General features: G+C 42.4%; 2 protein-coding genes across 9 annotated transcripts in view; both read left to right on the forward strand.

The window, feature by feature from the left end:
• Window positions 1-13,830, forward strand: part of Erich1 (glutamate-rich 1) — a gene marked incomplete at its 5' end in the record, with an annotated part of 52,793,804 nt that overhangs the window by 44,392,038 nt on the left and 8,387,936 nt on the right.
• Adam5 (ADAM metallopeptidase domain 5) overlaps window positions 9,781-13,830 on the forward strand; it is a 76,023-nt gene continuing 71,973 nt past the window's right edge. For 4 of the 9 annotated variants that reach the window (NM_001436614.1, NM_020303.2, NM_001436612.1 and 1 more), the window contains exons 1-3: window positions 10,195-10,314; window positions 11,233-11,312; window positions 11,928-11,983. In NM_001436614.1, coding sequence (NP_001423543.1) covers window positions 10,260-10,314; window positions 11,233-11,312; window positions 11,928-11,983 — 191 coding nt within the window. In that variant the 5' untranslated portion in view covers window positions 10,195-10,259. Of the gene's footprint in view, window positions 9,971-10,125; window positions 10,315-10,347; window positions 10,581-11,232; window positions 11,313-11,927; window positions 11,984-13,830 lie in introns of those variants that run through there. The other 5 variants (NM_001436617.1, NM_001436613.1, XM_087588983.1 and 2 more) reach the window with 5 other exon arrangements.

Genomic DNA, 13,830 nt, shown 5'->3' on the forward strand with positions numbered 1-13,830 from the left:
CGTGTCTAGATCATGGTAAATGAGATGGGGAGATCCACCATGAATGTCCACTGTGTGTGTGTGTGTGTGTGTGTGTGTGTGTGTGTGTGTGAGCTGTGGTCCAGGCCGTAGAGGGACTTGGCCTCTAGTCTCAGGGTCACTTCATGTACCCATTGGAATGTCCCTCTCCAGTGTGCTTGGGACTGTGGGGTAGCATGTAGAGCGAGTTTGCAAAGAGAAGAAACTCCAGCTGATTCATACTTAAGGCACAGTGTGTGATTGTGGGAGGGGCCAAGTTGGTTCTGGACAAGTAGCAAGAAGATGATTGCTATGGCAAAGAATGGAGTTTCGTTTATGGAACCTTTTCATTTTAAATAAAGTTTTCATAAGTGTCAGAGCTTCTCACCACTGCTTTGGTTCTCCTGTGATTGAACTTCTGCCATGGCACATACAGTTCATCTCTGTACAACACTTTAGACTCCTGGAGGCTCTGTACCATCAGGAACTTCTGAATGTTCCTTCTGAGCCCAAGGTTAGGCTCACCTCTCCCCTGGCTGTTTGGTAAGAATTGCAATCGGGGTGGGGTTACAAAAGCAAGGAGGAGCCTTTCTTCTTTCTGTATTTCTTTTTTTTAACTTATTCACTTTACATCCCGCTCATCACCCCCTTCCAGACACCCCCTTCTACAACCCTCCATCCTCCTCTTAGCTGTTGAGGGCCCTCCTATATATCCCCCCTCCCCAATCATGGCACTCAAGTCTTTGCAACACTAGGTGCTTCCTCTTCCACTGAGGCCAGACAAGGCAGCCCAGCTAGAAGAACATATCCCACATACAGGCAACAGCTTTGGGATAGACCCCGTTCCAGTTTTTTGGGATCCACATGAAGACCAAACTGCACATCTGCTACATATGTGTGGGAGGCCTAGGTCCCACCCATGTGTGTTCTTTGGTTGGTGGTTCAGACTCTGAGAGCCCCAAGGTTCCAGATTAGGTGACTCTGTTGGTCTTCCTGTGGAGTTCCTGTCCCCTTTGGGTTCCCCAATCCTTCCTTGTATTCTTCTGTAATAGTCCCTTATTTCCACCTACTGTTTGGCTGCTGGTGTCTGTATCTGAATCAGTTGTCGCACCTTCCTTTATTCATCCCTGTCAGGGATCAGCACTGAAAAAAGGGGTATTTTAAATAGTCAACCAGAAAGAGACAGGTGAGCCCCCAAGAGCAGGAAGTTCTCTCGGGCCAGTCAAGAGGAAGGGACATTTTAGAATTCAGTTGGTTGTACAGACCTAGGGTGCCAGAGGGCCATTACATGTATAATGCAGACCAGGTAATTTTTGTAGCCTATGAAGAGTGAAATCATTAGAACAATTATAACCCCTAGTAAGAACATGATTTAAACACACACACATTCACACACACACACACACACACACACATACACACACACACACACACACATACTCATTCACACATTCACACACATTCACATACATTCACACATTCACACACACACATTCACACATTCACACACACACATACACACACACACACACACACACACCAGTTGATGCAGTTCTGCCCTCCTTTGAGTAGAACAATCAAGAAAACTATTCAAAACTCTCCTCAGGCTTTGTCATGAACCTCACTGAAGCATTTTCTTGCTGCCTTTGTCCACTGCAAGGGACACATGATGGTGAAGGGTGTGCACTCCAGGGCTCAAGAAGCTGTCCATCTGTCATCCAAGTTCAGAGGTCAGCCACTGTGTCTGCTCTACTACCACCTCATGGGAAACACTAGAGACAATTAACAGAGGGAATACTTCTGCACCATGATCAACATGTCTTACTCAGGGAGGAAGATTGGACCAGAATTAACTACCCAGGGCACTCACAAACATAAGGGCAAATGCTTAGAAATTTCACATGATGGATCTACAATAGTAAATGCTAGTTCTCTCCTAACAGCAAATACCACTTCCCATATACCAAAGATACTGATTGGGGCCAAGTCTGGATAAAATCAGGGTCCCATTCTTATTGGTCCCATTCCCATAGTCTAGGAGACAGACGTAATCCCATTGGGTTTTGTGAAGCTGTCCAGTGATTTCCCACAGGCATGGGTATTCTGGACAACTGTACCTAAATCTGTGTTTGGTGACTGAAAACTTAAAATTTCAGTCAGGGAACATGAGTGTTAGAATACAATATGCCATGTTATAGTTATGATGGGCTGCCATGAACCATTTAGGAGAGGCTAAAAGCAAGCAGGTGACCTTCTCGAGATGTTTCACAGTGAAACAATGATGAAAGAGCCTTTGAGAGGCAAGGCCCAAAGGACAAATCCTGGGAAATGAGTCCTATAGCTGATGTCTTTCCTGTCCTTATAAAATCCCTGGGCAGATTTCTGCAGATCCATGAAGATGTGCTGTCTTGTAGTGGTACTATATAGACAAACACGATTTCTTAATTCTTAATGATGATTGTATAAGAATTTCTAAAATTATACTAGTAATTACTAAGTCCTTTATAATAGGACTGCTATTAAAACCCTCTTTAATACAAGAACTATAATTAGAACTCTGCCAGTCTTCAAGTATCTTGAGTTAATTGTTTCTGAGATAGAAAGCAGGCATTTACAACTTAGAACGCATTCCTAGAGTTTTTAAAACAAGTAACCAAAGGTCATAAAAGGGAACTAATGATTTATTGTAGTCACAAAGACAGAAGATAAAATATTGACTGGATTTATCTATACAAAACTTCAATGCTAATTTAGTCACAAGAATTGTGGTTTTTAACTTTCAATGAACCTGTGTATCTAGAGACAGAAAATACATGTCTAGCTAGGTAATTACTTAATAGAAGCACACGTAAACAGCTCTGTTCTAGATTTCTTATTCAGTTTATGATTTGATTTTTTTTTTCCGGAGCTGGGGACCGAACCCAGGGCCTTGCGCTTCCTAGGTAAGCGCTCTACCACTGAGCTAAATCCCCAGTTTATGATTTGATTTTATGTTTGAAATTTAGTGAAGTTTTTTTTAAAGGATGGTTGGAAAGACCATGTGATTTGTTCTCCTAGAAAAGATATAAAAAACTAGGGACAATTACATTACATTAGAGCAGAAGGAGAGACCAGGATTAGGAGGAGGAAGCAGAAGGGAAGCAGAGCAACTTACAAATTAATAGAGCAACCCTAATCTCTCCCAAGACCAAGTCTTGCTCCCACCCCACTCCCCGCACCTTCAAGAGATACAGAGCTCTGGAGCTGGCCTCTGGCCAAAGGCTATTATCCAGAGAGGAGGGAGACTATATATATGGTCAGACTTTGCTTCCACATCCACTAGCTTGGCCCATGGCATGGACAGCCCTGATCCCATTTGACTTAAGATGCTTTTTGAATCATGGTGGGTTAAGTTGTGATGGAGCCGTATCCCTGGAAAATCCATTCTGTACTCCTTTCCAATTTCTCTAACACTAGATTTGTGTTGTTTTGTTTTGTTTCCTTATAGCATTGCAGCCTTTTTCCTCTTCCTGAAACAGTAGACAGCTTTATGTTTTATACCAGGAAAGGGGGCCTTTTTAAATGAGTGTCTCTCTTCTGACGTGGCATATCTTAGTTGTCCTACAATTCCTAGGCCCATACCAATTGAGCCTAGCAAGTCCCACAAGAAGTGGTTGTAACTGAGGGAGACCCTTGGTTTGCTGGCTCTCTGGGCCAGACCTAAGATAGCCACCATAGGAAGTTGAGAAACTGGCCCAACTAAAAGCAGTGGACCCATGACCTGGAAATATCCCACTGGAAGATGAATAGTGAATATTACTCCGAGGTAAGCATAGCCCTACCTGTGCCACAGAGGCTCACAGAGTCGTTCAGTTCCTAAGGTATGATTAATCTGAGGAGCCTTTCAGGACTTCCAGGTCTTGCACAATCCAGCCTGCTAAGTAAGACTGACTTTGGGAGGTCAATGGGCACACCAGGTCACGACTAGCCCCTGGGTTGGTGCAGAATATCCATCTGTTAAAATAGATGGTATAGATCTCATCAGGTTCATTAACCCTACATGTGGGTATTCTCATTTGAGAGTGCTCACAACCAATTGACAATTCCCGGCCAGGAGCAGGTAGTTTTTATATTTGACAGCTTTTATTTCTAATCTAGGGATCTACTAGGGAAGGATTGAAAGAAGTCCCTTTACTGAAGCCAAGGTCAAGATGAGAGAGTATCCTCCCCACACCCCCAAAGATTCTCTTTTCCACAAATCCAGAGTGGTACTATTCCATTTTAGCTATGAGTCCATGCCAGCTGTCATGATGACCATAGTGGTACACAGAAGGCAGGATAGGAACCTACTCATTGAGGCTCTTAAGGGAATCTCCTTGAGTACTTTGCCCAGGATCAGATCTCCAGGACAGAATGGGGGTGGCCCCACCTCTCTCCCTTTAGGGGCTCCCTTCCTAACCTAGGAATTTGTTAGAATCTGACTAGATATTGTATACCAGCTGGATAATCTTGAAGGGAAAGCCTCCAAAAGAGACCATACCAATGTTTATGGACGACTCTTTAGTCACACCAAAGCTAACAACATCGGACTTCTTCAGGGAATTGGAATCCCATTACAAAGGATGTTTGTCGTCTTCTGTGCTCCTATCATCCAGTAAAGTATCCACCCATGCCAGTACCAAATGGGTTTTAAGTCTCTCCAGTGAGTGTGTAAAATCTACTGAGCAGTCTTTCCCTAGACACTTTCTGTCTCTGTGTGCAACAATGGGGCAGGTGACAGCTATGAGACTAGTCATCTGACAGACTTTGAATCCTACGCTATCTAGATTAAAAGCCTCTGATCTTGCTCTCCCTACAGACATTCTTTAACCTAGTTGGAGTTTTCCCTTTCCAGGTGGCATTTAGTAGAGGGGTTTTAAAATTCCACCAGTATAGGTTTTGAGATAGCCATAGATGACCATCAGCAGTAGCTGTAAACTTCTGGAGAAACAAGGCTGCATCTAATAAGTCCACTACAGCCTTGGGGTGTTTGGTAAGTGTTCCCCTTTTTAGGGACAGATGGGAGGCACAGGGGGAAGAGAATTCAAATGTAGGTGCACTCTTCCTCAAACCAATCCAAGAGGAGGCTGCAATATTTTTATTTCTTAATTTATTATTGATAGAAACACCACAAAAAAAATGAACAACCTGGTTAGAAAATCAAGTCAATAATGGAGTCAAACACTTTTCAAAAGATGAAATACAGTTTAAGAAAATGTTCAACGTCCTCAGCCATCAGGAAAACTCAAAACTACTTTGAGATTCTGTCTTATACCAGTCAGAATGGCTAAGATAAAAAAAAGAAAAGGACAAAAACAAAACCAACCAACCAACCAACCAAGGTGGGGAAAGGGAGATAAGTATTCGTTGCTGATGGGAGTGCAAACTGGTCAGCCATACAGATTAGTATGGAATTAAAACATAAATCTACCATGTGATCCAGCTAGACCCATATCCTACTGCAGAAATGCTTGCTGCTCTACTCATAATACCCAGGAGACAGAAACAACCTAGATGGCCATCAATTAATGAAGGGACAATGATAATGTGGTGTATCTACCCAGTGGAATATTATTCAGCTATTAAGAAAATCATGAAAATCTCAGGCAAATAGATGGAGCTGGAAACAATCATTCTGAGTGAGGTAACCTTTACCCAGGAAGATAAAATATCTCATTTAAAAAAAAAACACACACCTCAGTTGTGTAGTTTTCTCTATACAAAACAACCAGAAAAACTTAGTGGGATGTGGACATGTTTGGTATTACTGACATTTTAGCAAATACTCACATCTGTGAGCATGGGATGTTTCCACTTTATTGTACAGATATATAAATATGGAGACATTTCTGAGCTACCACTTACTATTAACACACATTAGCCATTCAACGTACATGATACTATAGGAGCCTCTTGGCTGGGGTCCATCCAAAGGCAATATCATTTTGTTGTTGACATCCGTATTCTTCAGTCCTTCACTCATTTGTTTTCAGATTGTGATATAGCAGAGAGCCTATACTAGTCATATGTACAATTCTGATATGGTGATACCCAACAGAAACAACTAAGGAGAATGGGTTATATCTTGGACCATGGCTTCAAAATGTTTAGGTCCATGGAGTCTCAGAAAGAGTGGCTGCTTATTATGGTGGATGTGTGTGTGTAGAGGCTGCTCATGTCCCTATGGACTTGAAGGGAAGGAAAGTCGTCCTTACTCTCAACTTTCCTAATGCTGTGACCCTGTAATACAGTTCCTCATGTTGTGGTGGCCCCTAACCATAACGTTATTTTGTTTCTACTTCATAACTGTAATTTTGCTACTGTTATGAATCATGTAAATATCTGATATGCAGGGTGTCTGATATGCGGCCCCTGTGAAAGGGTCATGTGACCTCGAGGGGGTTGCAACCCGTAGGTAGAGAATCGCTGCAGGAGAAAAGAGAGGAAATATTAAGGGCCAAGTAGAACTTTCAAAGGCCGACCCCTTGTCATTGACTTCTATTGGATAGACCTCCACCATTTAAAGACTCCAGAGTCTCTCTGAATAGCCCTACCAAACGAAGAGTCAGCATTCAAAAGGTGAGACACCAGGGCTGCTCCGGAGGCTGTGGCCATGTACGAGGTGCAGCAATAGCACTGTTCAGCATGTACTGGAGGTTTTGTGGGCACCTACATCGGACATTAGTTTTTCGGTCCTGTTGAAAACATCAGAGACTTGAACTGATGTAGGAATCTGACTAGGTCCACACAGGTCATGTATGTCTAACCATTAGGAATGCCAGGAAAGCCATCTCACCTTTTAGGCACAGGCATGTTGGGAGGTAAGAAAGCACACCTCTTTCTGCTAATTTAAGGTTAATTTAATCTCTGTCTCCTAAGTTTACTTGTGTAATCCTTCTATTTTATCACTGTTCCCTTTGGGCATGTTTGTTATGCATGGCCTCTCCAATCACTAATCTATTAAGCGACTGTGTTTTTCCTACTCATTCTACTCTGCATGACTTTATGACTTGGTTGCTTGGTCCCTTTTAAAAGTGAGATGTTTATTCTGTTACCATTTCTAATTTTTTCTTCTTCTATCATGGCAAAGGAATTTCAGAGCAAACTTATCACATTTTTCTCTTTTCCTAACAGAATTATAGTTAATTTGGTGTGGCTGGATTTTATTGTAGTTATGATTTGGGCTAGGGCCTGTGGACACTAGGAAGTTGCTACGTTGCTTCTAGTACATGACTGAATTTGTGTTTGAGAATTTATCATATGAGTTCTGTACTTACACCATTTGTGCCCCTTCTGCCCCCTCTAGTGCACCTACTCTCTCTTGAATTCATAACCTCTTTAATAATAATATTCCTTTAAGCACACATGTGTATGCAACCTATAAAATCCATTTAATGTTGTTTGCATGTGCATGTGCTTCAGACTGAATTTGGGATTAGATAACCTGATGCTTCCTGGGGAAAACTGGTTCTTCAGCTCCCAGCAGCCATTGATTGCCTGTAATTCTTCAATCAGGTGCCAGGTTTATTAAAATTCCCTCTGTTGACACTGGCATATTGACTGCTGTCACTATGTAAGACTTAGGCAATCATATGGCTGAGATTTCATGGATTCAGCTTCACCTGTCATGTCTAGAGGACAATGTCTTAAAGCAGGAGTCCTGGTTCTATAACTCTTATAAATTCTCTGCCTTATTTCTCATGGAAACTGTAGGAGTATTGTAGATGTATCAGTTGTGTCTAAGCACCCATAACCACTTATTCACTGCATTCTGACCAGTTGTGGATTGCCAAGGACCAGCCTTGGTTAGGAGAGGGGGCCTGAGGGAAGAGGTATTTGAGAGTGGTGAAAATGACTAGAAGTCAAATTCTGGGTTACAAGTTGATACCCTATATTCTGCTTGAGACAGCTTTCCTGATTGCTTTCTCCAGACATCTCTCTCTCTCTCTCTTACAATTCTAAAAAAAATCTCTGTATGGTTCATCTCTTGCAGCTCAAAAGTCCACTCTTTTATTTACACATCAATTCAGGTTCCCTTTTGATTATCCCATGAGTCAGCATCCTATGACCCCAACCCCTTGATTCTTAGAGACAGCAAGCACATTTTTTTTAAACATTGCAAATGAATTCAGAGATCTGCCTGCCTTTGTAAGCACAGACAATAAGCTAGCTGGGTGGGATCCCATCAGCCTGCCTTTGTAAGCACAGACAATAAGCAAGCTGGGTGGGATCCCATCATGAGATTACCATTTCCATCACTCCTGGGCCCAAACTAGCTCTGTTCCTGGCTGACCTTAAACTCAGGAATCTGCCTGCCTTTGTATCTTTCTGAGACGCTGTCTCATAGTACAGCTGCCTCTGTTCTTTTAGGTCTGTGAAGCCCATCATATAACTCATAATGCTTATATTTGTATTATATATAAAATCATATTTATATGTATAATAATATTACTTATATTGCTTTATATAACTCCTCCTTGCATTTTCGCATAGTTGAGAAATTACGTATTTGTGAACTCATGTTTTCAGAGTTCTTTCCCACAACCTTAAGAGCTGTCCTGAAGGTCTCAGCATTTACCATTTTGCTAAGGACACAGACACACCCTTGCCTCCAGACTCATGCTGTCTTTGCTTATCATGGAGTCATTCATCTTAACAAGGGTAGCATTCCCTGAAGGAGGAACATGAAAATATGCACATTATTATACAAACAAGCCTCATGCCCTCAGCAAACATTGACACTGGTAGAGGCCTACCCTCTGATAACTCTGTTTCAGGGGTGGAAACCATGTCATGCTGTCCCTTGCATAGCCAAGCTGGGCTTGGCAGCAGATTCCTATCACAGTCTCCATCTTTTGCAAAAAGAAGCTTCTTTGATGAGGGATGTGAGCTATACTTACCTGTGGCTATCAAGGTAAGTGTCTAGATGCACTTAGAAATTATATTGGTTTAGGAAGATTACAGTACAGTTTCTTCTACTCTAAGAGTCTATGGTCTCTTCAGCCATGGGCACTTGGCTAGGTTTATACCAAATTTATAGAACTTGAATTCCTTCCTATTGAATGGGCCTTAAGTCTTATTAGACAGCTGTCAATTATCCTGAGATAAAAGTGCCACACTCTCGCTTGGGGGTGTCTTGCCATGTGGTTGCTCTTCTCTTTGGGGAGTTTGCAGAGCACCATCAGATTCTGTGAGAGAGCCCAGCCTCAGTGAGGAGGCTTCCAGGGCAGATCTACTTTTATCCAACAAAGCCTTGTGTTCAAAGTGTGGTGTTTTCAGCAATATGATCCTGCTTTCAAGTCCTGTGGGGCAACCAAGAGCTCACACCCACTTGACAAAAAACTGCAAAGGAAGGTCTCCATTGCCTGCTACTGGGATTTTTGGTAGATTTTCTGTATCTCTTGGGGGGAAAGAACATTATCACTCAGTGTGGTATGACTCCATTAAAGAAAGAAAAAAATGTAAATATGCTTATATGTTATATGTTTTTAAGTTAGCTTATAAAATGTTTCCTGTACCTTTAAAAGATATTATTAGTGTTATTTATCTTTCCTTTCGTCTTCCTTTCTCAGTTAAATTTCTTGCTTCCACCTCTCATAGCAGCTATGCCCCCCTTCCCATGGCCCTCTCTGTGGTTCCTCCCTTTCTCTCTCCATAATTGCTTTCTGTTTTCTTGTCTTTTGTAATTACTTCAGAATATATGCCTACGCCTTTAAAAGACCAATACAGGGTTGCAGAGTTAGAGGGTGACAATATGATCCTGCAGAGAATGCTTTGAAGGTCTGTGTTTGACCAATGAGTATTTAGGGGATGTCCCGCATGCAGCTGTGAAAACAACAAACCAGGTTAGCAACATTGTTGTTGTTGTTGTTGTTGTTGTTCTCCGTTGTTGGGACAGTTTGCCCAAGTATCCTGGAAGACGTGTGGCTGCCATCAGTAACCTGAACATTTTCATGTATCTTTTCCTCGGCGATGTGGAAATTATTTTTAAAAGACATGATAAATGATACAAGGAAAATCCTTACCTGCTCTCCCTAACCTGAAGAGTAAACCTGTAGGCAGCCGCCTTCCTCTTTACAGTTAGCGGAACCTATGCATCTCTTTCTCCAGCCCTTTCTGTGCTGGTTTCCTTAGCGACAACCCTGCAGGTTCAGCTGCGGGAGCTTCCGTTACTGGCCACAACGCCCTCCCCACCTGCCTGGCCAGATGCTCCTCAGCTAAGCTCCAGGACCACCAAGGGAGCCATGTTCCTCCTTCTTTTGCTGGTTGTGCATCTTAATGGGCTGCAGGCAGGCCAACGTGAGTACAGAGATCGGAGCTGCTCCGGCTTCCGGCTTCCGGCTTCTGGCTTCTGAGGGACAGAAGCGAAGTCTGCAACCCCAGGCTCACTGCACTAGTTTTGCTTTCTTTTTGCTCCTCTTTGGCTGCAAAACATTCGCTGGAAAGGGACGGGTTTCTTAACTATAACATAGATAACAATGAATCGTATCCCGGCTACCAATTCTGTTACTATGTAAATGGTAGTCTTGACTCAATTCATCACCACAAAGAAACTGGCTTTTTTGGTTTGTTTGTTTTGTTTAAATTCCTGGTTTGGCAAGTGCTGCCCTCTACAGGCTTTCTTGACTAACTTCTTCTAAGAATTTTTAATTAATTTTTTTCATATTCTTCCCCCTCCCTCAGATCCTCAATACCTCCCTAGCCATTCACCTTCATATTCTTTCTCTTGTCTCAAAATCAAAACAAAACAAAAAACCCTAATAAGATAAAAAGTACCAAAGTAAAACAAGTAAAACAAACAAAGCACACAAAAAACATGGCAGTTCTTTACTGGACAACTTCTCCTGGACATGGGGACTTCCCAGAGTGTCCCAGAGTGATATACCTAGTGTTGGTCCATTGGAGAAAACTGACTTCGCTTGTCTTAGTAGCCACCATTCTTTCAGCATGCCACTCTCTTAATGAGTCTATGTTTCTAAGCTTTTAAAAACGCTTAAGCTTGGTATTTGAGTAGTTTAGCTGTGTAGCTGAGAGGGAGGAGAGGAGAGAGGAGAGGGAGGGAGAGGAGGATGAATTAGGAACAATTTAATAGACAGTGGAAAGGGTAAAGTAAAAAAATTATAAACCACCCAAGACAACTACTAATATAGAGAAAAAGATGCACAATTAGACAAAAAAAAAAGATATCAAAATAGTATCTCTTACTTTTACTTTTAGATCCTCAGAAAACCATCCTGCAAACAACTGTTCCTGAAAAGATCTCATCACCAGATGTGGAAACAGATCCAGAAAACCATGTAATGACACCATCATCTTTATATGCTAACTCCTGTGAGGTTGTGTACATCACGACCCAAGCTGCTTAGATAGAGGCAGTGGGTAGAACCCAGAAAAGCGCCGCTGCAGCAGAGCATTGTGGGATAGAAACTTCAGGGATGGGCACCTCACAGGTGCCAAAAAGGCAGCAAGAAACAGGTGTGCCCTCCCCAGGCTACCAATGGGATGAGTCTGGAATAATGGAACTGGTTCTGAGGATGAGGTGAAGCTCACTGTCTGTTACAGGAATGGTGACTGGGAGTATCTGGCTAAGCCAGAAGATACCAGTTTATTAATACCAGGCAAGCTCCTGCCTGCCAGAGGTACTAAGCCTAGCTCTAAGTTTAGAGTCTTGAAGACTAAGAAATCCACATGGATCAGGAAGCCAAAAGACCCATAGACATATACATACACATACATACACACACATATATGTGTATATATTATATACCATATCTGATATACTATATTGCATATTGCACATTACATATATATTATATGTTACATATATATGTATTACTTTTGTCATTCCTTTATGAGTGGAGCAAACACATGAACTAGCATGTGACTGACATTTAAAAATATTCTTGTTACAGATGGCTTATCTTATTACAATAAATGAAAACCCCCATTTCATCCATCTTAAAAAGCAGTAAGTAATTATTTTATCATTCCAAATGTCAAGGTTTTGACTCTTGCCAGAGTTATGGTTATAATCAATTCAGTTCAAATGTATTAATGACTACTGAATGTTGGCCACTAGACAAGGTCCTAGACATAAAAAGAGAATAAAGTAAGGTATGAAAAGCATTTTTCGAACAGGAAGACATATTCCAATGTACCAGTTCTAAGAAGCAGAGTTTTACTAAGATTTGGTGAGCCATGCCTAAGTCGTGTTCATTGTAAGTCAGGAAGTCTTGTTTGGAATAGGGATAGGTCACAGCTCGATAAAGCACAGAGATCAAAGATTTTGGAAAAGAAAATAGAAGATAAATCCCAGAAGATGTGTAAGGGCAATGGAAAAGGACGTGGTGCACACATGATGCTCCCATGGGTTAGGTGGTCAGTGTGGGGGTGGTGAGGCTGGACCATAACTTCTAGCACAAGGGAGACAGACTCCACAGGCCTCCAGACAGAATCAGTAGTAGAACAGGTGGGAAGCAGTGAGGGGTCTCAGATCCTTTAGTGTTGCTCAAGAAAATGGAGAGGATATTGTGTATCTAAGTGGTGGTTAGGAACCAAGAAGCTATTTAAAGGAGGATTGAATACTTATGTCCAAGTGGCTATTTTCCACTGGAGAGGTATATACAAGAATTTGAATCTCTGAGGATGTTCAACAGGTCCATAGACTTAATAGTAAATAATAGCCAAGCTATTGACTGGAGACATAGACAGAAAGTGTTTATGAACCTTGGAAAAGGTCAATACTTTGTTTGGTGTTTGGTGGGGAAGTGTGTAGCTAACGTAGAAGATGAAGCTGGAGGAACAGGGAGGCAGGACAAGAGGCAGAAGAGAAAGTGTAATAAATCAGAGATGGGGATGATCGGCCATTGTTTCAGGTAGGGTGTGGATAATCGCTACAGTTCTGATCAGCAATGTGCCCTCTGGGTTTGAAAAGCTGATGCTCTTAGACGCTTCTCACAGAACCTTAAGGGTGGTTAAGAACCAAGAAAGTGGAAGGTATATGTGTGTACAGATGACACTTCTGATAAACAAATAATCTGTGGGCAATTAAGATTGGACAGAGTGGTGTTGGGAGTACAACATCAAACAAGAACGCCTTCAGTCCACAGTCGCTTAAACACAGCAATTCTAATAGCACGGGGTAGTCATGGTACAGAAGTCGCAGGAGAGAAATCATAGGAGAGAAACGGTTCAGAGCTCAGTCATGCACAGGATGGAATGCAGGGGCACAGGCATAAGGGCTTTATCTGACATAATAAAAAAAATAACACACATCAAGGAGAGAAGTAAAGCAGATTCAGAGAATGTGAGAGTGACTGATAGGGAAGCCGTGTGCCAGGACTGGTAGGCAGAGTGGTGAGCTTTGAAATATTTACTGGGCTGGGGGATCACAAAAGAAATTTCTGACCATTGCTATTAAGAACTTGGAGAATGTCTGGATGGCACTGCCTGTAGACCTGGCATTCAGTTGTGTCGACATAGTTGTGTCAAGAAGGGAGAGGTGGAGGGGGGAAGGGGGAAGAGGAGGAGGATGATGAAGAAAAGAAGGGGGAACTGGAGAAGGAGGAGGAGAAGGAGAGAGAGGAGGAAGAGGGAGAACTACTGGAGGAGGAAGAGGAGGAGGAGAAGGAGGTGGAGGAGGGCAAAGTAGAGGAGGAAGAGGAGGGGAATTTGAGAAGAAGAGAGAGAAGGAGGAGGAGAAGGAGAGAGGAGGAGGAGTGAGAACTGGAAGAGGAAGAGAAGGAGGGAGAGGAAGGAAGAGTGGGAACGGAGGAGGAGGGGGAGGGGATAGAAGTAGGGAGGAAAGGAAGAGGA

The sequence above is a fragment of the Rattus norvegicus genome, chromosome 16 (genome assembly GCF_021556685.1).
Source record: "Rattus norvegicus strain SHRSP/BbbUtx chromosome 16, alternate assembly SHRSP_T2T, whole genome shotgun sequence".
Taxonomy (NCBI): Eukaryota; Metazoa; Chordata; class Mammalia; order Rodentia; family Muridae; genus Rattus; species Rattus norvegicus.